The 24,380-nt window shown below is 42.1% G+C and overlaps 2 protein-coding genes across 3 annotated transcripts in view; one reads left to right on the forward strand and one right to left on the reverse strand.

The window, feature by feature from the left end:
• LOC116828787 (kinetochore protein NDC80 homolog) lies at positions 1-23,775 on the forward strand. The gene is given in 17 exon segments (XM_032787240.2): positions 1-441; positions 1,454-1,525; positions 2,116-2,242; positions 3,176-3,348; positions 4,725-4,827; positions 7,710-7,799; positions 9,312-9,405; positions 10,442-10,548; positions 11,391-11,535; positions 12,373-12,578; positions 14,189-14,341; positions 14,983-15,072; positions 17,401-17,493; positions 19,095-19,225; positions 21,329-21,431; positions 23,470-23,502; positions 23,504-23,775. Coding segments are annotated over 17 exon segments (1,905 nt in total). The 5' UTR covers positions 1-337; the 3' UTR covers positions 23,585-23,775.
• The window catches only part of GTPBP8 (GTP binding protein 8), a 14,429-nt gene continuing 9,866 nt past the window's right edge, over positions 19,818-24,380 (reverse strand). For both annotated transcript variants that reach the window (XM_075072293.1, XM_032787241.2), the window contains 2 exons: positions 21,171-21,423; positions 19,818-20,941 (listed from right to left, as the gene is read on the reverse strand). The gene's annotated coding sequence lies outside the window, so the exon portion shown is untranslated. The remainder of the gene's footprint in view (positions 20,942-21,170; positions 21,424-24,380) is intronic.

Raw genomic sequence — 24,380 nt, forward strand, 5'->3', positions numbered from 1 at the left:
TTGATTTAAAAGGGCAGTAGGTGGATGTGATGGGCCACGTTTCTGTGTCAGGGACTCCATAAAATATTTAAACAAATTAAAGCAAAACTGGGCCCAGTTAGGGAAGTCATTCTCACGAGCCAAACTGAGAAAAGAGTCTTGTCTGAGACCCATTAATATGGGGGACTTGTTTAGTCCCCCCTGAGCTGCTCCCTCCCACATTCCTGTTTCTGGCCTGGCTTCAGGCTCTGGCTGGGTTCTCCAATAGCTATTCTGTGTCACCTTTAAGATCAATATTTCCCGTTTTCCTTTTGTGCATTTTTTGGCTGATAGTCCTTTGTCTTGTAGCTTAAACAAGATGAAAAAGAGCTTATCTTCCAGTGGTAGCAATGGCTGGGCCTCCCTGCTGCCTATTAGAGTTCAGGACACAAGTAGAGCTGGTCTATATACACCTCAAGCAACGTATGTACTGCTGATCTCTAAGCACACTTATGCAGATGTAACTGAGAGGAGGAGGATTGTGGTTATTTGTTGTGGCCTTGGTGTGAAGAGATTCACTGTTACGATAAATGGCACCTGGATGTCTAGTTCACATCTAACCACACCTCTGAGTGTCCTAGTGCAGGAGTTCTCAAACTGGGGGTTGGGACCCTCAGGGGGTTGCAAGGTTTTTACATGGGGGTCATGTGTTGTCAGCCTCCACCCCAAACCCTGCCTTGCCTCCAGCATTTATAATGGTGTTAAATATATAAAAATGTGTGTGTTAATTTATAAGGGGGGGGTTGCACTCAGAGACTTGCTATGTGAAAGGAGTTACCAGTACAAAAGTTTGAGAACTGCTCACCTAGTGATATTGATGTAAATTTATGGTGTAGACCTGGCCTAAAGCTAACATCATTTCAGATAGGTGGCATTGGTAGTACCGCCTGTAAATTTCACTTGTGTAGGCAGGTTCATGGGAACAAGAACACCACAGTGACTTGACTTAACAGAACACTGTCTATTTAAAAATAATGCATTATAAACTAATTTTACTATCTACTCCACATTAGATTTTTCGATCTGAAAGATGTGTTAAGCCCTTTAAAGGGACAATGTCTTGAAATTTAGTAAATTGTCAGTCAAAATGAGTTAAAACAACTATTATGACACCTGTCATCTAATCAATCCACTTGCCTATTTTACAGGGTTAGAGGGAATTATGTCACACTTTTTTATGTTTCAGTGTTTTTCTTTCCATTCTTGCTATGTAAAAGACCCACACGAAGTGAGAAAACTGACTTCACTGGGGAAGTGGTGAAGTTGTGCTTTTGATAGCACTGTGTAAGTAATCAAATTAAAAAAAAAAAATCCAGAAATGTAATTAAAAGAGATTCCTAATAATCTTGGGTCATGTAACAATAGCTGTGAAACCACTAGCAGCATCATAAAAGCTCTTTAAATTACAGTGTAACTTTTTGTTACTTTTCTATAGAGAACGATCGAAGCTGAGCATATCTAAGTACATGGGTGGCTCTGAAGGAAAAACCAGCTTCTCTGTGAAAAGGTGCTGTTACTATGCCTCCTGACTTATCTCAGTCAATATTTTCTATATACAATGGTGAATGATTAAAACTCTAGACTTTAAAAGTGGCTTGCAAAGGGAGTAGGAGGGAAATGGATGTGTGTCCCTTTTTGGGGGGAGGTAGGCCTGTTTTTATGTATAAAGACCTAAAATATTTGATTTTTTTTTTCCCCCTCAAAGGCTTTTTTCCTGCTTGATTTTTTTTTCATTCATTAGATTAGAGTAGGCACCTAGGAATTGTGCACAAATAGTATGTTAATGAGATTCATGTAAGTTCATAAGAAGATTGCTGTATGAGAATGAGATCACTGTAGCAGGTCTGAGATGCTTAGAGGAACATGTATGAATCCCTGTAATGGACAGCTGTGGAATAATCTGCCTGTAGGGCGATTTTTTTTTTTTTTTCTTTCTTAACTGCCTTCATTGGATGTTGGTTTATGCTTTGAAGCATAAGAATTTTATAGTTCTTGTACGGCTTGGATATCCTGTCCAGTGTGATTCTGCGTGTTCTATAAATGCTAAAAGCACACAGCACGTGATCCAAAGTGGTTTAAACATCTGTTTGGTTTCAGGACAAGTGGTTCTGGAGTGTCACGAAATACACCATGGGGCTTTTTTACTGGCACAGAAAAGTTAAAGGATCCCAGGCCACTTCATGACAAGGCTTACATCCAGCAGTGCATCCGACAGCTCTGCGAGGTATACCTGGGTTCCCACCCACTGTACCATCAATGTTTGCTGCATCTGCTCATAACGATGTTGTATTCTAACTGCAAACATGGGATGCTGTCATCTTTGGCAATAGATCTGTTGGTTCTGTTACAGAAATAGGATGGTACATGTGAAACACAGAAGATAAAATTAAAATAGCTTGTGATTGGGTGGAAAAACCATGTGATAAGCAGGTTTCACATTGGGGAGGAAAGTGGTAGTGGTCTCATCAGGTTATGTTCACAATCCCAAAATAGCTGAGTGTTTCTTCTAACATGTGCAGCTGATATTAAAATTGCCCTAATTAGACTTCAGAATTAACACTGTGGAGATGAATAGGGCCAGTTTGCATCTCTCTCCTGCAGTTTAGTAAAGCAGCATGGGATTGGGTCACATTTGGAAGATTAACATCTAGAAGGACAAAAATAATGCCATATGATTTAGTGTTTGTTTTTTAACTGAAAATTTAGATATTGCAGTTACTATTCAGCCATCAGAAGTGCTGGCACAAGGAACATCTGTTCAATCAGTCACTTTTTCAATAAGTTATTTTACCTTCTGAGGACAACAATGCTACAATTATCTTTGTTGTAGACTTAACAGAGAGCACATACAAATCTCAGCTTATTCACTGGTTTATCAGACATGAATATATTTTAAAAAAATTGTTTTTTTTCTGAGCCTGTATCTCCCCCTCTGAACGTTAGCTTCTTCCAGAAATGTGTGGCTGTAATGAGGGAGAGTTCTTTGTTTTACATTGAAAATACCTATTCGGAATGTACTGATCAGTGTACGTCTGTTGACTTGTATTAGAAGCAATGAAAATTTAATGTACCTCAAAATAAATGCTGACATTGACCTCACCTTGGTCAATATCTGATTAGGGTCTGTATTAATCTTTGTATCTGTTGCCTTTCTTAGTTTCTTGTGGAGAATGGCTATGCCCAGAATGTCTCTGTGAAATCGCTCCAAACTCCATCTACTAAGGACTTTTTCAGGATTTTTGCTTTTATATATGCTTTTTTGTGCCCTTCTTATGAACTTCCTGATTCTAAAATTGAAGAGGAGATCCCCAAAGTCTTTAAAGAACTTGGGTATGTACCAGAGCTGATCAGAGACTGTATAAAGTGGGTTCCCTTATTCAAAGGGACAGAGTGAAGATAAAGATCCAAATAAAAAAAAGTTCTGAAACAACATAAAATTGATAACTTTATCTCTTTTTGAAGGTCCCTACTGTTGAATCAAGGCTCTGGTGTCTGAACAAGGCAGTGGTTCTCATGTCAAGCCCTGCAGTGGGACCCAGGTGCCCTGTTTATATGCACAATACCTAGGAGCGGCACCAGGGTTTTTGCCACCCTAGGTGGCAGCGCTCCTCCTCTGAGCATTTGGCGGCAGGGGGTCCTTCTGCTCCATGTCTTCGGGGCACTTTGGCAGTGGGTCCTTCACTTGCTCCAGGACCCGCCGCCGAATTTCTGCCGAAGAACCAGAGCGGAAGGACCCCCCACCCCAACTGCTGAATTTCCACCGAAGACAGCAAAATGCCGCCCCCCAAATCCTGCAACCCTAGGTGACTGCTGGCCCTGACGATATGAGTTCCTTTCAGTGAAGGCATTGCCACCAGATCTAGCCTGGGACCATCACTTCCCACAATTCAGTCTTTCCCCCTCAAGTGTTTCCAGGTGTGTTGCTGTAGGGAGAGTGAGGTACCACCATGATGTCATTTTCTGCCTTTGTACATCTTCCTCCCACTTTCTGGAAAGCTGTTTTGATGTGACCCAGGTCACAGCAATTTCCCATTGTGTAGTGCTCTCTCTCGGAGGTTTCTGTTGTACACAGTTCCTGGGGTAAACCTTGTGCTTGTGTTGCATTTCTTAATAAGTCATTAACATTGGCCTTTTTACTGTTGTATCTGAAAGGCTGCTTGTGGGTGTTTTCAATCTCACAACACGTTTCAGTAACACATAAGTAGCCAAATTTCATAACTTCACATACGACAATAGCAGATACAATCCAATGAGATACTACTGTCTAGCAGATCTGACTTTTAGAATATCTCAAAGGCATACTTTGTACAAAACATACCGTAATTACATGAAAGTGGTGAATATTGGGGTGCCAGAATATCACAGTACTCTATTTGCAATTCAAGGGTATTTTTCTAACTGCTGGTGCCCTAAACTCCACCTGGTATCCAAAACTGAGTTGTGCTTTTTTTTAAACTTCTTTACAAGTGGCAAAGATATTGTAATTTGACCTTAGCTGACAGATTTTGTTGATGCACATAAAAGGAATATGATCAGTTTGTGATCTGTAGTGTTAAAAATAGTGAATGTTCATCAGTAAAACAGGCAGAAGTCTGCATGCATCCAGTAAATCAAATGTATTTGGCAGAGAGATGTCTTTTAATTCTCTGGTGATTATAATCATGCTCAGGTAACTGGAAACTGCTCTCACTCTTCTTTCCTTGTAGGTATCCCTTCCCATTGCCCAAAAGCTCCATGTACACCGTGGGTGTGCCGCACGTCTGGCCTCAGGTTGCCGCTGCACTAATGTGGTTAATAGACTGCATCAAGGTATGGTGAGAAAGAGAGGTCAGCAGTAATCTAGTGGATCTGAGCTGAGCTGGGACGTATGGATTCTGTTGCAGGATCTGGCATTGACTTTGGACTAGTTAAGGCCAGACTTTCAAAAGTATTTAGGTGCCTGAAGATGGAGAGAGCCACCTAATAGTGGGATTTTCAAAGAGCACTTAAGCAAAGTGGGCACTTAACTACCATCGAAATTGATGGGTTTTACGTATCTAACGTATATGCATCTATTGGGATTTTCAAAAGTGCCTATCTGCCTCTTTAGATGCCTAAATGCCTTTTAAAATCTGGCACCTAATCCTATGCCCCAGTTTTCCCTTTTGTAAAACTGGAACAGTAATATTTCCCTACTGCACAGGTGTGTTGTCAGTATATATTCATTATTTTCTTTGAAGTGGTCTGAAATCCTCACAGAAGACGCTAGAGAAATGAAAAGTAGTAACTATTACAAATAACAGTACCCATGGTGGATGAGAGTATGTGTGTAAGAGGAAAGAATAAACGAGGGAAAACAGGTCTACATTAGATTCTGATTGAAATGAACTGAAGTTTTTAATCGATAATCCTCCAAGATCCAGAGTTATCTTCATGCAGCCTTAGGGCCCTACAGCAGTATCTTAAGATTCAGAAGCTGTCTGGCTTTTTGACTGCAGATATAAGTAGACAAGGCAGCTGAGGTAATGTGTCTGCATCTGTTGAAGGAAAAGTGGCTTTTTCTATAGTAACTGCCTCTTACCTTAGTCATAGTCAATCAACTTCTTTCTGTCTTCCTCTAGAAAATCCTTTTTATTGGCAATCTTTGCATGTCGTGGTACCCAGCTGGGCACATGTCGTGGGGATGGGGGACTGACAGTAACCCCTCTCTTGTACAAAGTCTTGCAGTGTGCTGATTGCTATTTTACTCATAGGACTTCCTGGTGTGTTTTAGGAACACCTGCCCTGTTGACTTTGTGTCAAGCTGCAGTGCTTTAAGCTTATCTTCAAAATACGTTTTTTCTTTCCTCTCTGAGACCCTCCCATGATTTTCACAGTGTTTTCCTCAGAATCTAATATTCCATTCTTTAATTGTCTCTTTGAAATGTATTGCCATTAACAGATTGAAGAGAATGGGTTATGATCCCTGCAGTATGAATCTTTTTGAGCACATCAGTTATTTTAATTCTGATATATGTGGCAGTTATCTAGGTGGTGTGCAGGGGCTTGTTTTTCACTGTAAAAGTCACAGACAAATATACTGACACTTACTGAAGAGAACTCTTCCCCCCGCCCCCTTGACAATTTAACAGGCTGCTCTGATCAGAATGTTGTACCACTCCCATTAATCCTGAGTATTTCATCCATTCTTTCCATCGTTCCTATTGCAACTGTGCCACAGCCAACCAACTACTAACACAGATTCCAGTGCTCCATCAACAGATGTAACCTTATTCTATGAAGTCTGGGGCTTACCTGGACCAAGTTACTGTGTTAACAGAGCAACACTTTCCATGTAATTTTGCCAAAGGAGACTACTTTTTATTCCTGAAGGAATTGTGCAACAAAAAATTTAAAAAATCTGTGCACAGTGCTTTAAAATAAATAACAGTATAATCACACCACTTTCAGTTATTTTTTATCATTTATTTCAAAATACCTGTCAGCAAGTATGTGTGTAACAATAAGGACAACAAAAAAGATTCAGGAAACGTTTTCTGAGAAATAGGGTCCTTACTAGGTACATTAATACAGAACTGAGTACGAATTCATTTAAACTGCAGTACAGAACTTTATTTCACACACCCCTCAAGCAGCCCAAAGGCTTGGGGGAGTCAGGCGTAATGGAAGGGCTGAGGGAGAGGGAAGTAATTGCTGGGAAGGAGCCTGGGTGTGAACTTGGAAGGTGGGAAAAGTGTGGAACGGGGTGGCTTCTTTGGGGGGGAAGGGGAGGAAGTGGAGGGATTGTTAGGGAGCATCCCCCTGCAGCCTCTGGCTGACCCCTAGCTTCTCCCATTCAGTCAGGTACACCTGCCCCAGCCCCATATGTTCCTGCACCCCCTGTCCACATATCCCTCCACTCTCACTCAGACACCCACTCCCCCATCCATATGTTGCTTTGTATCCACTCTCCCTGTCCCTATGTGTTCCTGAACCTCCTCCCTGTCCCCATGGCCCCCTGTCCCCCCACCCAGCAACTCCCCTGTCCATATGTGTCCCTGTCCCCAGTCTCTGTGCCTCCAACCAGCCATTCCCCCTGCTCCTGTGTAGCTCTTGCCCCTCCCCCATCACTACATGGCCCTGGACCTCCCTTCCTGACTAGTCCTTATGAGCCCTTGTTTGAGAGAGAGAGAGAGACACATACACACACACCATGCTGTCTGTCTCTCCATAGCCGCTGTCTCTTGACCTGGCCTGACAGGTGCTACAAAGAAGGCTTCCCTTGCTGGCTGGGAACTGCTACTGTTCTTGTGCTACAGCATCCTTTGGTGGGGAAAAAGGCAGAACTGAAGTTACATTTCAGCTGAAGCTTTCTTCTGCACAAAAAAATTTAAAATATGTATGGCTCATTAATTATGCATGTGCACAGTAATGCAGAATTCTCCCAGGAGCAGACTTTGGCCTAGAATCACTGATTCCTTTTTTCAGCATTTTGCTGTAGTACCAGGGGTTTAGCTTTTTGTTTAGAGATAAAAGGAGGCATCCACACCAAAGAAACAGGAAGCTCCAAGAGTGTGCAACCCACCCCGATGGGGCTAGCTCTGCCTCCTTACATTGTTTTCTTAATACAAATGACTCTGATATGGAAGCTAGTGAGGGGTGATATCCAATAAGAATCTCCAGTGAACACTGTACACTTCTAATTTGTGAGATTTACACTCTGTCCTTTTTAGATCTACAGTGTCATGAGAGGAAACATAGATGTGCTTGTCGATGCTCAGTGCTGGTCAGGAGAGGGTGAAGATGAAATTGTTGTTAATAAGGTATCATACTATATTAATTGTTCATCAGACAATGTTCACTATACTGTTAGGAAAAATAGCGAATTCAGTAAATGTACTCCCATTTTGTATGGAGTTTTTAATTTGGATTTTAATCAGCCTTTTTTCCATTCATACTCAAGTGTGTATTGTTCTCAGTGCTCTTCCAAAAGAGTTGTACAGAATGTAAATGTAAGAACTGTTTTAATAGTAATTAAACACATTGCTTTCTGTAATGAGTTGGATACCTATAGCTTACAACTGGAGTGGGATTTAGCTGGGCAGGGGATTAATTACAGAAGGGAAGGGAGAAAAGCACAGCCTTGTTTTCTAGCATGCTTTGAGAGGCAATTTCACCTGGTGGATAATGCATGGGATGGGGAGGAGGGGCAGTGGTCAGAGTGGACTCAATTCTTGACTGCTACTAACTTACTATGTGACTGTGGGCAATTTATTTTAGCTTTTTCTCCTGTGTAAAATGAGTGTGACGCTGATCTACCCTGTAAAATACATTGATGTATGGATGCGAAGAGCTATCTCTTAAAAAGGCAAATCATTTTAGTCAGATATGTTTTTGTACTTTATCATCATTTGTACCTTTATAATACAGTGATGAAGGAGAGGAATAGATCTGCCATCCTTTGATTCGCCTCGCCCATTCTTCCCTGCCAAGTGGCTGATAGCTTGGACCATTGCCTGAAGCCACCTCTTTTTCCTAACACTGTCAGCACATACTGCTCTTCCCACAGAAGCAGTGGGAGTAGATGAAGGGAACATACTGCTTATGCCACTGGGCTGAAGTGGCAATGAGGAGTGGCCAGTTCCTGGTAGGGGTCCCACTTTGGGACCACACATGCAAGTCAAAGACTTTTTCCCTGTACCTCAGTGGCCAGTTGCTTGGCTTCTCAAAAATAGGAGCAGCTATTTTCAGAGCTTACAACCAGCTGTGCTCCGGTCTGCTTAACTGCTCCTCTCTGCTCACCCATAAATCACATGGCAAGTTATGGATTTGGGAGTACCTTTCCCACCTCAAATAAAAATCAGCTTCTTGGTCTGTGAGGTCTCAGTCTGATTCCCTTTTGGTGGGGACCAGAAGGGGATTTTCACATACCTGTGTCAGTTTTCCATCTTGGCACCTGGCATGCTGCGCATGGAGTTCTGGTTAGCTCTGGGCCTGATGTCAGGCCTAGAGAAACCCAGGTTACAGCCTGCAATGAGCAAGTGGACACCCAGGCCAGGAAAAAGAGATCCGGAAGTGGAAGCTGCTTTTTAAAAGCAACAAAAATAACCCAATCTTCTAACTGGGGATTTTCCATAAAGCACCTTCTTAGATTTAAAAGGGTGGTTTGTGTGGGTTGTCATTACATTCAAGCTTTAAAATAGAACTTGTGACCTTGTATGTCCATTTTAATAATATTTAACTAAGGTGTTGGTTTGCCACCTGGCTTTGTATGCCAAGCTTGCTTAATATGTTTTTAAAAAACTCTAAAACCGACATTGTTTGTTTGTTTTCAGCTACTTATGGAATACACTAAGAAGTGTTATGATCATTTCATGAATGGAGGAGATGCTTTTGAAGAGATGGATGGAGAACTGCAGGCAAAACTAAGTAAATGTGGCCATCTGAATTAGCTATTGCAAGAAACCACATGCAGGCTAGTAGAATTCTGGTCTTGTCACACTTACTGCCTTCCTTACAGGGGTTATAGTAAGGCCAACATGAGCATTTTTCAAATGCTGGTGCCTATCTAGAGTTAAGCACCCACATTCATATTTAGATATCTTATTTAGGAAAATGCTGATGTTTAAAAGTGCGGGTCTAAGTGTCTTCACTATGGCCATGATTTTCAGAAGTGCAAAGTGACTTGGTGCCTTAATTTGTGGTTGCCCAACTGGAGGTGCCTTAAAGGGGCCTGACTTTTAGAGGGTGGGTGCTCAGCACTTTCTGTTAACCAAGCTCCTTTATAGCCTCTCAAGTTGGGCACTCAAAATCACCGGTCACTTTTGGTGTATATGTCCTAGCTGGTTTGATATTGGGTCAGGATTCCACACCCTCGCCTAGAACTAGCAGCTGCTCATCTGCCTGCTCATAGAATATTGCAAAGTGCTCATTTTTAAGAGTGAATCTTTTTTGGTGTGGCTTCTCTTTCCAAATCACTTTGAATAGTGGAAACTGACTTCCATTTTCCTCTTCGGACTATTTCGTTCCCAAGACAAGGCTTCTCCTTGTTGGTAGTGTCATCTCTTGTTGTTGCATACCATCTGCCTGTAAGCATTTCTAAAGTGCCTGGCAGCGGTGCTCAAACTGGGTTGTGACTCTAAAGTGGGTCATGACCCCATTTTAGTGGGGTTGCCAGGGCCAGCGTTAGATTCACTGGGCCCAGGGCTGAAGCCGAAGCCCAAGGACTTGAGTCTGGGGTAGCAGGGATCTGGCTCCTCTCCCCCCATGCCTGAGGCTGCGGGGCTTGGGCTCCAGCCTCCTCTTGCCTGGGGTCATGTAGTAATTTTTTTTTTTTTTTTTTTGTCAGAAGGGGGTGGTGGTGCAATGAAGCTTGAGAACCGCTGCACTACAGTATTGTGCTACTGTTGTCTGGTATGACTATTGAGGCTCTAGGGTTATTCAAACCCAGCGTGGTCTCTTGCAGACAAAGTGTTTAAAGTAGACCATTCCAAACTGAAGACCTTAGAAGCAGAGAACAAAAGGTTGAATGAAGAGATTGCAAGGCTAGAGAGAGAGAGGGAAAGCGAGCTGGTTAGTAAACCATCTTTCTACTTCTTTCAACTATATCAAAGCTGGGTCTTCCATTATTGGGGTTCCAGGTACTGTAATCTCACCAGTAACAGGTACATACTGAGCAAGTGGTGGGGACAGCTGAATCAGGGGCACCTGAAATTCTGCTTCCTGAGGGATAGATAGGGGGCTGAGGTGCTACAAAGGAAACTGTCTCCAGAGCTCTAGGTATCACCTGGGACGCTCTCAACTCCTGGCGCCAGGTGGTGGAAGAGTCAAGTCAGTGTCTCAGACTCTCATAGTAGAATCCTGCTTTAGTTTAAAAAAAAAAAAAAAAAAAAAAGCCAGATATGAAATTAATGCAAGAAAAATCTGAGTTGAGGCTTCTATCTGTCCTTACAGAGCTGTGACTTATTACTGCAGTGCATCTGGTACATGAGACTGAATGCATTATTAGACTCCTGTGATGCTTGACAGCCTCATCTCTCATCTAATTTCCTCCTGTAGCTTTTAATTTCTTAATGTTTCAATTTAGCTGGTGTCCTAATGATAGAGTTTAACACTTTAAACTCCCAAGTGCTAATTTATCAGGCTGGGAATAACGATATCTTGTTGTCTGACACTGAAAATTTGACCCAAATAAGATAAAGGAGGGAAGAGGCTTTCAGGGTAGGGATTGACAGACTGGCAGGGTTCACCACCATGTAGGATTATGAGGAAAATTATCTGCCTTGGTAAAGCTGATTCAAGAAAGGGTGCAGGTGAAAATCTGTCATTGTGCTACTGTTGTTTCCAGTAACCACTGTAAAGCAGGACCAGTTCTTCTATATACCAGTTATTAACACTCTTCTTTCTCTTCAAAGGATCGTCTAGAAACGCTGAGGAAGCTGAAAGCTTCGCTGCAAGCTGATGTTGAAAAATATCAGGCTTACATGACTAATCTGGAATCTCATTTAGCTGTCCTGGATCAGAAACTACATAGCCTCACTGAGGTGTGTGAGGAATCAGGTGAGAAGGAAGCTGCATCAGAGATGATTGACGTATCATCACTTCTTTTGTTGGCTAGTACTGCAGATTGAAGGTTCTGAAACAGACATACACTTGCTCCATGGATGGATTTGTACTAGAGCAGATTTTACTTGGCTAGTAATATTGTTACTCTTTCTGGGAAAAGAGTGGGGCAGTACATACAGGGATAAGTGCTTCCTGGACCAGAAAGTGCTAGATGCATCTTTAAAGGCCACTGCCTTGATTTCTAGGGGGAGAAGAATTGTCTTTTGAGGCAGAAACATGTAAGTTGTCTGGCTGTCAAGTGTGGGAGATGATGATGAGGTTCGGGGGTAGACTCTGCCCTCTTGAACCAGCTTCCTTACAGTTGGTCTCCTTTTCCCATAGTTCAGTGAGGGAAGGAAGCAGAGACTGATCTCGCACCAAAACTTTCCTGCCTCAAATTAAAGGAAAATCCCTCAGCCCTGAATAGTGAAATCATAACCTGCCTAAGCTGAAATCCTTCCATTTTAAAAAACAGTACATCTGAGTTGCTCTCCCTGACCTAGAACAAAGCAGCAGCAATGGGGGAGAAGGGACATAGCCCCCTGAAATGTGCATGTAGAGCCTGAGGAGATCCCACTTGAACCTACTTCACAAGTGCTGTGAGGCTTATGTTTGCAGAGCACTTTAAAGATGGGAGAGTGCCATTCATGGAAGCAGAACACGTCTGTATTACTGCTAGAAGTACACCTGATTGATGAATGAGATGTTTATACTGGAAAAGCAGGGTGGTGACACTGACCCTTAGTAAATGTCCAGAGATCTGTATCTCCTCCTTTTTATTGTTGATTACAGAATTGGAAGTTGAAATGATGAAGCAGGAAAATGCCCTGCTGCAGCACACTGTTGATAATCAGCTGTACACAGTTGTAGACATCGAGAGAATAAACCACGAGAAAGATGAGCTTCAACAAACTATCAACAAGCTTACCAAGGAGCTAGAGACAGAGCGGCAGCAGCTGTGGGCTGAGGAGCTAAAATATGCAAGAGGCAAAGAGTCAGTGAGTGCCTGTCCCAGTTCCCGCCAATGGTTTCAATCTGGCGACTCTGCAGCTTTGATATTAAGTGTCAAAATACAAGAAAGAAAAAGTTGGGAATTTAAGAGGTTACTTTGAATTATTTTTCTAATGACACTAAACTAGGCCAAGATTGATGACTCTAACAGCTTAAAAATCACTTACAATCAACAAGCACAAACTTTTTCTCTTGCTTCCAGTAGGCCTGGAATTTGTTCATGTACTTGTTTGTGCATCAGCAGCCAAGGCCTGATTCAATGCCCATTTGAATCATTGAATATCCAGCCCCAAGAGGCCACAACAAGCATGTGTATTGCATTCAACTGTAGTTGCAAAGACAGCTCAGGAGCCTGAAATAGTCTGAAGAGCTTGAACATCATTATCCCCATTTTACAGATGGCAAAACTGAAGCACACATGAATTCCATTACCTGATCAAGACACAGTAATTTAGTGCAGAACTAGGAATTGAACCAAGAGGCCAGATCCTCAGCTGGCATAAACTAATGTAACTTCTTTGACTTCAATACAGCTATGCTGATTTACATCAGCTGGCTTAGTGACTGAGTCCCAGTCTGATGCCTTGTCCCATAGACCGTACAGACTCAACAGTCTTCTCCTCTTTCGCATGACCATTGCCACAGTGAAATGCCCCATTTAGAAGCAAGCCCTTGTACTTCATAAGGTTTCCCAAGCTGTGTTAGTGACTAACACCACAGGCAAGAGAGGAAGGATGGCCCAATTATGGTTAGGGTGCCAGCTTGAGAGTCAGGAGACATGGCTTCAGTTCCCAGGGTGTTGTGAGAATAAATGCATCAGAGTGTGAGGCTCAGCTATTGTGGAGATGGGGGCCATATAACTACGTCTGACAGTATTTGCATTTGTAGGGCTGGGTCACTAGACTGTATTCTTAATTTATCACTTGTAAGACTCCTTCCAGCCAAAGAGCTTAAATTTCTTTACACGAGTCCAATTTCTCAGACAGGCAGTCTGAGACACGGGGGCATGAAGTTTGTCTTGCCTGTGTTCACAGGGAAATCTGTGGCAGAGCAGAGAACAGAGCCCAGAACTCTGCATGACCATGCTTTTGCCACCAAACCATCTGTCCTCCTTACACGCAGCTTCCAAGAATGCAGACTAGCTAATCATCCTTGAATATTCAAGGGATAGGCAGAGCAGGCATTTATCCAAGAGAGGAGAATACAGCTGCTCAGGAAGGAATGGACAGCTAAAAACCACTCAAGTCTATCTGTACAGGCCATTAAGCTTCAAATCACATCACCTCTCTGTGCCCTGGTTTTCTCATCTTTGAAATTGGGAGAAGGATGCTGACCTTCCTTTGTAAAGTGCCTTGAGATTGATGGCTGAAAAGCTGCTCTGTAAATAGAAGAAATGTTCATCTCATTCAAAAGGTTCCAGTGTTGACTAATATTTTAAAGATTTTTTTTTTCTGAGGTCTCAAAATGTCTATGCATCTCTGATGCCATCTGCCAGTGGCTCCCTCTTAGCAGTGACAACAATAGTGATCTGTGTTTTGGCCTTTTCTGTTCAGTTTCTCTCTCTCCTACCATCCCTCTAACTCCACATATTTCTCAGATTGAAGCACAGCTGGATGATTATCACAAACTGGCTCGGAAGCTGAAGCTAATCCCAGCAGGCATGGAAAATTCCAGAGGCCATGATTTTGAGATTAAGTTTAACCCAGAGGATGGACCCCATTCTCTCGCCAAATACAGACAGCAGATCAATGTAGGTGTGCTTTAACAACTGTCTTTGTTTGGACAGTATATGTGTTTCAGTGGTAAAATGTTCGGAAATACACAAGGAAGATTGTCGAACATCTCTACTATAGCTGCAGTACAATCTAGCCTGTGTGGGATGTTGCTAATAGCAGGGCCGGTGCAAGGATGTTTCCCCTAGGCGAAACTTCCACCTTGAGCCCTCCCCAAGCATGCCGTTGCTGCTTCACTTCTCCCGCCTCCCAGGCTTGCAGCGCCTAAGTTGATTGGCGCCGCAAGCCTGGGAGGCGAGAGAAGTGAAGCAGCGACGGCGTGCTCGGGGAGGAGGTGGAGCAGGAAGGAGCTGGGGCAGGGAGTTCCCCTGCGTGCTGACCCTCCCCCCCCTTACTTGCTGCAGGCGGTCTTCCCCGCGCCCCCCCTGCCCCAGCTCCCTCCGCCTGAATGCCGCCGGTGGCTGAATATCCGGCCACCATGGTCAGTGCCAAAGAAAATGGCGCCCTCCAAATACAAGTGCCCTAGGTGACCACCTAGGTCGCCTAAATGGTTGCACCGGCCCTGGCTAATAGAGCTGAGCAAATACTTAATTTTTTTTTCCCCCATTTTTTGTGTCCCTCTCTCTCTCTCTCTCTTTCTTTTCAATGTGCATTACAGGTTCCGCTTATGCAGATAATAGATGAGACTGAAGAGGCAATAAGTAAAGCTAGTAACAAGAAAATAATTTTAGAGGATTCCTTAGAACAGGTGAGCTCAAAGCTTTATACATCTTTGCTTATGGGTTTTAGATAGTAAATATTTTCAGAAGGGTGGTTTTCAGGCAGAGAGTCAGTGGGCTATGTATTATTCTTGGCATTTCTGGTTAGAGAAACCTACTGATCATATACTGTAACTTCTCTGAAATCAGCATTCTTTAACTGAACACCTGCCACAAAATAGTTTAATCTCAATGTGTGTGGGTTGGTGCAGTGAAAGCATGTAAATATCTCCGGAGGAAAGCAAACTCCCTGCTTTGCTATCTAGCAGAGGTTATGGATTGCAAGCCCAGCTACCAGGTTTTCTGTCGGTGTTACAGATCTCAGCTTGGTCAAGCAAATGTGGATTTTCTCCTATTAAAGAACATGTAAGAGTAAACAAATTCAGCAAGCAGAAATATCAGGCCTAGGCTAGGCTATACAAGGTGACCTGTGTTGTAAGATGGTGAAACAACCAATTTAAGTGATAGGTTTAAACCATGAATATAGAGAGGAAATTTACAATCAAAATATATTCTTTGTTGGCAGTGAGTCTGCTGCTCCCTGATTTGTTTCAGCAGAGCTCCAGACCTGAGAAGGAAATACAGGCTATTCCTAAAAAAGCAGCCAGTGAATTAACTTGAGTTGTAGGTGCTATATGTGCTAAGGTAGATGCTGTATTGTTAGTAATACAAACAGTCATTTTGTAGTCAGCACCAGCAGTTCACCACCTCAGCTCTACAGTCTTTGTTGCTTAATTCATGCAAATGAATTGAAAACTGTACTAGGTCTTGAATCTGAAATATTATACCTCTACCCTGACCCTTTGCAACAAAGCACATTTAGGACATGTAATTCAGTACTGTAATCATTCCACAATCCATCCAACAAAAATGGGAATCTGCTAAATGCTGAGACATGGCTTGGTTCCTATGTTGGGTCCATGGAGAAGGTGGCAGCAGCATAAAAGATCCTGTTAGCCACTGAAGTGTTCCAGCAGACAATACTGCTTGGGCTAGATAGCGGAGACCAGGACACTGATACTTAATGTACATTGGTGTCTAGACAGTCGCTAGAGAAGCAAATGTTGCTGAAATTAACCCAGGAGGGTGAGTGAGTAATATGTTCATAATGAACTTTATCCCTCTAGTGCAGGGGGCTCAGACTCAATTTACCTTAGAACCAGTGTCAGTCCTCAAATCCTCCCAGCGGGCCAATAATGTCACTGAAGATGGTGTTCAGAAAAGAAAACGTTTATATTTTCTTTCGTATTTCTCAAATAATAAAACGATCCTACAACTTGATACAATTCTTCGTCTGCCAGAGTGTTTTTAGTGTTTGCCAGACACCTGGCAACGCTTCAGTTCTGTCAGTTTGTTAATGTTTGGCCTCAATGACTGAGCAGTTGAAACCGTCAGGATTGCAGCAAGGTGTGCATCAGGTAGCTATGTTCAGTATTTTGACATGTTTATATTCATTGTGGAAAAAGGTTAAGCAAATGATGCTGCCTCCATGGCTGATTCTGCCCGGTAACTAGTGATGGTCTCTCTCTCTCTCTCCCCCCTTCAGACAATAGGAGCTGCGGGGGGGCAGCACCTGCAGCAGACATTGCCAGCAGTGTGGCTGCATGCGTCTCTCCTCCACAGGCCACAGTGGGGAGGTTCTCAGGCTGCAGATGGCCCATGGGCCAGGACTTTGAGACCCCTGCTCTAGTGTAGGAAACCAAGAGAAGCAGTTTACTGAAGGCGTGTGATAGAATAGTTAGTGCACAGGGAAATGCATTGCATCATCCTTTGAGACAAAGACACTTTATAAAATACATAGTTTATATTGTTCATTAGTTTTTTTAAATTCGAAGTCCATTCACTTTCTGCTTTTTTCAGATGTCAATTGAAAAAAGTTATCTTCCTATTGCAGTATAAGTGCAGGCTACTGTAGAATTATAGCAGTGTCACTGAAAATGGTTTGTATGGGTCTAACGTAGTGTACAAAATTTGAGCATCTGTTTATTTTTTCCAGTGAAAATTTCCCATGGACTCTGCAACTGCACTAGCACCTTTCCCTGTTCCTGAGGGAACATAAATTCATCTGGCTTTTTGATGTGGGGAACATTAACATAACATTAAATAGTTCTCCAGTATTTCCCTTATCTTAATATCTATGTTGAGTTCAGGCTGAGCATTTATCTCTAGCACTTGAGTGAGGGTCCTTGGCCTTTGTTTCAGCCCCATATAACTAGTCTATTGTTTTGAAGTTCTATATAACTGAGGTTTTGCAAGGTGTTTCCAGGCGGCTGTACGTGTGATGTGTATAGTGTGGGGTTTTTTTTCCCCCCTTTAAGTTGAATGTGGTGATGGCAGAGAAGAAAAGCAACATAAAACTGCTGAAAGAAGAAGCCCAAAAGCTGGATGACCATCACAAGCAGAAGCTCAAGGTAGGAATTTACTTTTCTAAAATGAAAATAAATGAGATCTTTTGAGTAGGACTAAATTCTGCGCTGACTTACACCCTATGTCATGCTGAATTTAGCCTGATGATCATTATATGGCTTTGGACAGTCAGCTGGTGCTGTTTTAGGTGCATCTCATGAGTAGAAACTGCTGTTCCTCTACCTAACTTCCAGCAGAAGAGCTCCCTTCCCCACACCCACCCTTTGGACGTTGTTTGTTGTTGGAGATATGTTGTCAGGTATGGTACCCAGTTTGTGTTCAGATGGAAGTATTTAGACACCCAGGTTTTCTTTGAACAAATATCTTATTGCAACCTTTTCTGCAACCCTTTCTGGACCTGGATCTGTCTTGTTGATGGCTTCTCTACAGCAGAAACTGAGTTCACTTGCACCACACTGATGTGTTTAGGGCCCCTGACTGCCTTACTCCTGTCCTGATCTCACTTGTTCCTCACTAAGGCGGTGGAGGTAGAAAAAGCCTGTGAGGTTCTCAAAAACCATTCCAGGCAGCATGCTGGTGTAGGCAGGGGCCAACATGCCTGGACAGGGCAAAACTTTTTTAAAAAAAAAAAATTCACAAAATGTTTCAGATTTGGTGCTGCAAGGACACTTCAGGGTGTGCAGCCTCTCATGATGCCTGGCTCATTACAGTGCATGCCTGACCCGATGCCCAACTCATCTAGTGCGGTATTTCCCAAACTGGGGTCGGCGAGGGTACTCCAGGGGGGTCTGTGGGCCCTGCTGATCAACTCCTCCACCTCCCTCCTAAGGCCCCCTGCATGCCAGTGGTGTGCAGGAGGTGCTGGGAGAGAGGGGGAGGAGTGGGGACAGGCCAAGCTCAGGTGAGGAGGCGGAAAGAGGCAGGGAAAAGGATGGGTGGGAGTGGTGCCTTGAGGGGGAAGGGTGGAGTGGGGGTGGGGCCTGGGGCTGAGCAGGGAGTTTGGGGGTCTGCAAATAACACCAAATCAAAATGGGGGTCCTTGGGTTGCTAAAGATTGAAAGCTGCTGATATAATGGATACAGGAGAGAAGTGTTGCATCTTGTTTCTTTTTTCATAGTTCATGCTAAGTCATTTTGAACCCCATTCAGACTGGGGCCTGAGTGGTAGGCTGCCCATGAGAACAATGGCTTCTCTTAGAAAGAAAAGAGAAAAAGGAAACCTTTAGGAGTTACTTGTTGTCTTATTAAACGGATCTAAGTTTGGTACTATTTCTAGTCATGTATGGTCCTCTCCCACCCTGCACCATCTTGCCATACTGTTGTTGAACCTTTACCCAGGAACACTTGCTTTGCCATTTAAACATGCTTGTGAGTTGCACTGCTACTTCTCACCTCTTTAAACAGTTGCTTTTTGATTATATTGATGATTGGGGGTGAGGGGGGGGAGGGAATTTTTGTTACTAGTTGAAGTTTGTCCTGTGAGGCCTTGGCTTGATCCTTTCATAGTGAGAATTCTTTGGGTTTTCCTATATTCCTCTGCTGGCAGGAGGTCCAGTCTCCTAGCAAGTTCTAGGACTTTAATTATTGGTAGGTAAACTTAGCCTGAGGAACATGTTGCTGAGCAGAATTTGTTTATCCTTCCTTAGGTGGCTGAAGAAGAGGAGGAAAAACGTGCAGCTGAACTGCAAGCCCTAGAGATACATAAAAACCTAATTGAGGTTCGAATCAACAAGGGCCTCAATGAAGCTATGAATGAGCTACACGAAATTCAGAAGAAGTAAGTGCAACACATGCAGATGTGGGGGGGGTTAACAGATTTTTCCTGAGAAGCCTACTGCATTGCAATGTAGAGAGAAGACCATACTCTGGAGGGTTGATGGTGAATTTCTGTAGTTTGTATAAAATGTCCTTTACTGAGTACATAACTAGCCCTTAGTCTTGCACATATACTATAGTTTCCATATCACTAACACACTCTCCTTCCAGAACTATGCAGTATTAATGCCTGCATAGCAAGGGCTGGTTAAAATTTTTCAATGGGAAACTGAATAGTCAACTAAAGACAAAACATAAGAAAAGTGCCCACTACTTTCAGTGGAAAAATGGACTCTGTCAAGAAACCAAAATCTTTTCACTTTTTGAAAATTAATGCTGTGGTGTTTTTTGGTTTTTGGTTTTTTTGACTGACCAAATTGATTTGAGGGGAAAAGCCCATTTCTAACCAGCCTTGCTACTCTCAATCTGCCATAGTGAGTCTGCAGTACCTGTATGTGTTTGGACACATTTCCATATAGTGTGAAATTCAGAAGTTAACTTTCAATAGTAACTGGACTGGAAGAAAGGAAATACTGTAGTTAAAGGTTTCAGTATCTCTTACAGTTCATGCATTCTCTAATATCCAGCCATGTGAATGTTAATTACATATTGCAGTGACACCTATACCATGTCCCATCTATCAAGAGTCATTGAGTTTTCAAGTTCTACAGAAAAACCCTCAAGACTTGACACACTTGTTCAACATATAAAAGTCCTAATATTCTACCTTCTAGCTCTTTTATAGCCTTTCATCAGTAGATCTTCAGCCCCCTGCTTATCTTGTGCCATGCTACATAAACCACGCACGTTCAAAGTCTACCCCTATACATATAGCTGCAGAATGGTAATATTTTAACACTACAAAGCACACATAATGTTGTGTAACTAAGATTTATCATATTAGGTATTGTATATAGATGTAGTCTAAAAATACTCCTGTGTACATGGATGGTTCACTGCCTTTATAGTTTTTGATATATTTGAACTGATTAAAAATGTACTGGGAGAGATTAGATGAAAGGTTATTGTGATGTCTGATCATGCTGAATTGGCTAGATACTTGCTAGAGAATGTATAAACTGTATAGGTACTCAATTTTATCTATAGTCTTAAGTTCAGGATTAGATTTTATTTGAAATTGGATTTTTTATTTAAATTAGGCTTTTTAAATATGGCACAATAGATCAGCCTGAGTAATTTAAGAGACATCTTATTTTCAAGATACTTAGGTGAGACCAGGAATTTAAACTATCACTTTTACTTAAGCATATTTGAAAACTTTCCCAAGCTACCTGAAATAACCAGTTTAATTCACTAAGTAGTTAAATGATTTATTAAATAGATATTAGTTGTAAACATGGAACATGCTTTGATAAGACATTATCTATCCAAAACATTTTTAAGGTGGTATTTTTATATGCTGTTTTGTTTGTTTAAATTCCAGTTACCATCCTAATACAGCTTGACACAAATCAGAGCAAAAAGTACATTATCTAGCAAATAAGCAATATCCCTATTTTCTAACATACTAAAAATGTACAGTTTATGTAGTTTTAATTGCTTAAATGTAGATAGTTCTAGTGCATCTTTGCTACCTAAGAGGATTCACTAAATCTAGTGAAAAGGCTTTAATTGTAAATTAATGTTTTAATAGTTGCACTCTCATTGGAAGATGCAGCTTCTTTAGAAAGTATCAGAGGGGTAGCCGTGTTAGTCTGGATCTGTAAAAGCAGCAGAGAATCCTGTGGCACCTTATAGACTAACAGACGTTTTGGAGCATGAGCTTTCGTGGGTGAATACCCACTTCGTCAGATGCATCTGACGAAGTGGGTATTCACCCACGAAAGCTCATGCTCCAAAACGTTTGTTAGTCTATAAGGTGCCACAGGATTCTCTGCTGCTTTTACTTCCTTTTAGAAAGACACTTAAGTACACATGGAAAATTAGGTTTAAATCATCCAGCCTCTTGAGTTTTTCTAACATTTACTACATTGCCAACCTTAAAATGAAGAGGTTCCTCTTTGGCCTGGGCATGCAATTAAAGGAATGTATTTGTATTCCTCAGGCACCAGATTGCTGTGAGGACAACAAATGAAGAGAAAATGCAACTGCTTGATAAGTTGTACTGTGTCCTGGAAATGGTGGCTTTTCATGTAGGATCTGTAGAGGTAAGTCACGCCCATTATTGTTAACAGGAAAACAGGGTTAGGAAATATACATTGCCCAAAAGGAAATTTACGGTCAGTTCATTTCCACGCCAGTGACCTTTGATTCTCTCTCTCTCTCTCTCCGTCCTGCCCAGTCATTCATGGCAGGCTATGAAGAAAGAAGTCATCTGTTCCCTCCCAAAAGTCAGTGTCCGTCTGTTTCTCTCTAGGGAGTGACTGGTTGTTAGTGTCTCCAAGCTCCTTGGAAAGAACAAATCTCTCTCCTGTTTGTCTGGGCATGCTGAACCTTGTCCCTTCCTGTACAGAAAAGTCCACAATTTCTCCCGAAGTGACACAATAGCAAATACCATGTGGATTAAAAATGTGCTGAAGCTAACTGCCATGTGCAAGCAGAGCATCCAACCCGTGTGTGGTGTTGGGAATAGCATCTTAAGTCTCTTGTTCTAGGGTTCCTTTTATGAATATTCACAACTGATTGCCATAGTCATATATATATACACACAAGCTCAGTCTTCCCTACCTCTCCCTCAAATTATTGGCAGAGCCAGTAAAATGGCCCCTTGTAATGATTCCAGTGTCTATTAAGCTGTTGCCAAAAAGCTTGGAGGCTGCAAAAGTACAGCACCATGCCCTGCCAACCTCACCTAAAACAGCTGTCACCACACTGATTGAATGTAGGATGAAATACCAGTAACAACTGCAATTGTTCTTCCTGGGCTGTATTGGAAAGAGGAGACACTATAGGTCTCCAGTACTTGAATTGTTGGTGGTCATTACTGCTGATGTGGGTGGATGTTCTAGTTTGTTCAGACCATCTTATCAGGGCTGCAAAAAGTAGAGCTCATTTTGGAAAGATGACAGTAGCTTCTCCTGTAGTGTTCAAAGGCCTATTAACTAATCTGCACAGGGTGGGATGTGATTGCATTACACTAGACAACACCACCTGTGGGAGGAGAAACAGGCATGGAAAGGGGCCAGGGAAATGACAGAAGTAGAAATAGAACTCTGGGCTCCTGAATCCCTAGAACATCTGCCTCAATTAATGTTGCCAGTACCTATATACAGGGGAAACAATTTTAATTAAGAGGGCTTAACGCCATAAAGGGTGTGTAGCTTGCTGTGTAAATCATCTAGGTTAGTGAAAGTACTGGGCCATCAAAACCCCTTCTAAAATGGAATTACACTTGTGACTGTGAAGGGGATGGCTACAGAAGTGAGATGAATGCTTAGCCATTAGACACAAGCTAGGTGAGGTAATAGTTATTGGATCAACATCGGCTGGTGAAAAAGACAAGCTTCACAGCACTCCTTCAGGTCTGGGGAAGGTAAATGGGTAGGACACTGGAAACATGCTATCTGAATCTTGCACTTGGATTACAGTCTGAAATATACACATTCAATGGGAAGGAGAAATGTGGAAACAACTAATGATAAACTAGGGGAGAGAAGAGGCACACTTATTAAGTGAAATCCTCCACCATTAACTTAAATGAAGCTGGGATTTCTCTGAAAGTTTGTACCAGGAAATAGCAAAAAAAAAAAAAATCTTAGATCTGTGAATAAGATGCATTAGGGCAGAGAGCTACCAATCACTCTGCAGACATTAAGAGGGAGCTAAAGCTTCCTAAAAAATCAACAAATTATCCATGCTCCTTTTGGTGTTCTGCCATGCTAACCTCCCTCAAGAACAGGATTGGCTTTTACACTATCAGCCTATGAGCTGAGATTATTTTAATAGGCATTCATTCACAAAAACTCCTAGGGATCAGATTTGTGCCCTAAGAATTCACAAAGTTTGGCATGCCTCTGTCAAACAGTGTTTTCAACCTAGTTGTTTTACTATCAAGTCAAATCTTGGAGTTTGTTTGGTTAATTTTTTTATTGAAGAAACCAGTTTTACTATTTAAATTATAGCTAGATGGCCTTATTGCTATGCAGTGGATGATAATAATAGATGCACATGGTGCTGACATAGAAGCTGCATGTCTTAGGTTAAAAATGAAAGTTGGAAATCTCACCTGTAACATTCTCTTCCTAGAAATACCTGGCTGAGCATAATGCAAAAGCTGATACAGTGTTTTGAAGAATTTATGCCTGAAGATCTCTTGGACAACCTGAAACAAATTCTAGCCAAATATAAAAGTAAAAGCTAATGCTCTGTAACTCCTGCATGGAGGACTTCACCTATATATTTTTTTTTCCTGTAGCACAATTGTAATGTCCAGTCCTGCATTCCTTCCACTACTAACCCATATGTACAAGGACTACAGGATCTGGTCCACACTGTGCTGTTTGAGAGCTGTTACTCCTAAGTATGTAGTTATTAAATTCTTACAAATGTAAACTGTGTGTATTTAGAAAAAATAAAAAATTACACTACACCTGCTATCAAAAATCTTTATGAAATACCTTTAAGACCCTTGGCTTCTGCAGGCAGATGTCTATGAAGCTATAGGATTTAAACCACACTTTTCAAAAGGGTCCATTAATTTTGGATGCTTAACTTGGAAGAGCCCACAGCATGCAGCACCCAAAACTGAGTGGATGCTTCTGAAAAGTGTTTGCTAGCAGGCTGAAACTATTCAAGAACTGACATTGAGCCACAGCATGTGCTCCAGGATGCTTTTTGTCCCTGAGAGCTGTACTATCTGGGACAGCCCATCTGTGGTTATGACACTCAGCACTTCTAACAATGGTTATATATGGAATCATAGCCCTGACTCTCCCTTTGTTCTGCTTGATTGATCAAAGTACTTAGGAGTTAGATCCACCCCTTTCGCATACAGCACATAAGAATTAGTGTATTGCATTAGGCTATTTTTCCAACAGCTCCCAGATCCCGTCTCTAGGATTGGCTACTACCACGTAGTAGGATTAACATCTAATGATGATGATTTCCCAAGGTCAATTAGGTTGGGTAAAAAAAATTTCCTTTTATGAACAGACATG

This window comes from Chelonoidis abingdonii, chromosome 1 (assembly GCF_003597395.2).
Source record: "Chelonoidis abingdonii isolate Lonesome George chromosome 1, CheloAbing_2.0, whole genome shotgun sequence".
Classification (NCBI taxonomy): domain Eukaryota; kingdom Metazoa; phylum Chordata; order Testudines; family Testudinidae; genus Chelonoidis; species Chelonoidis abingdonii.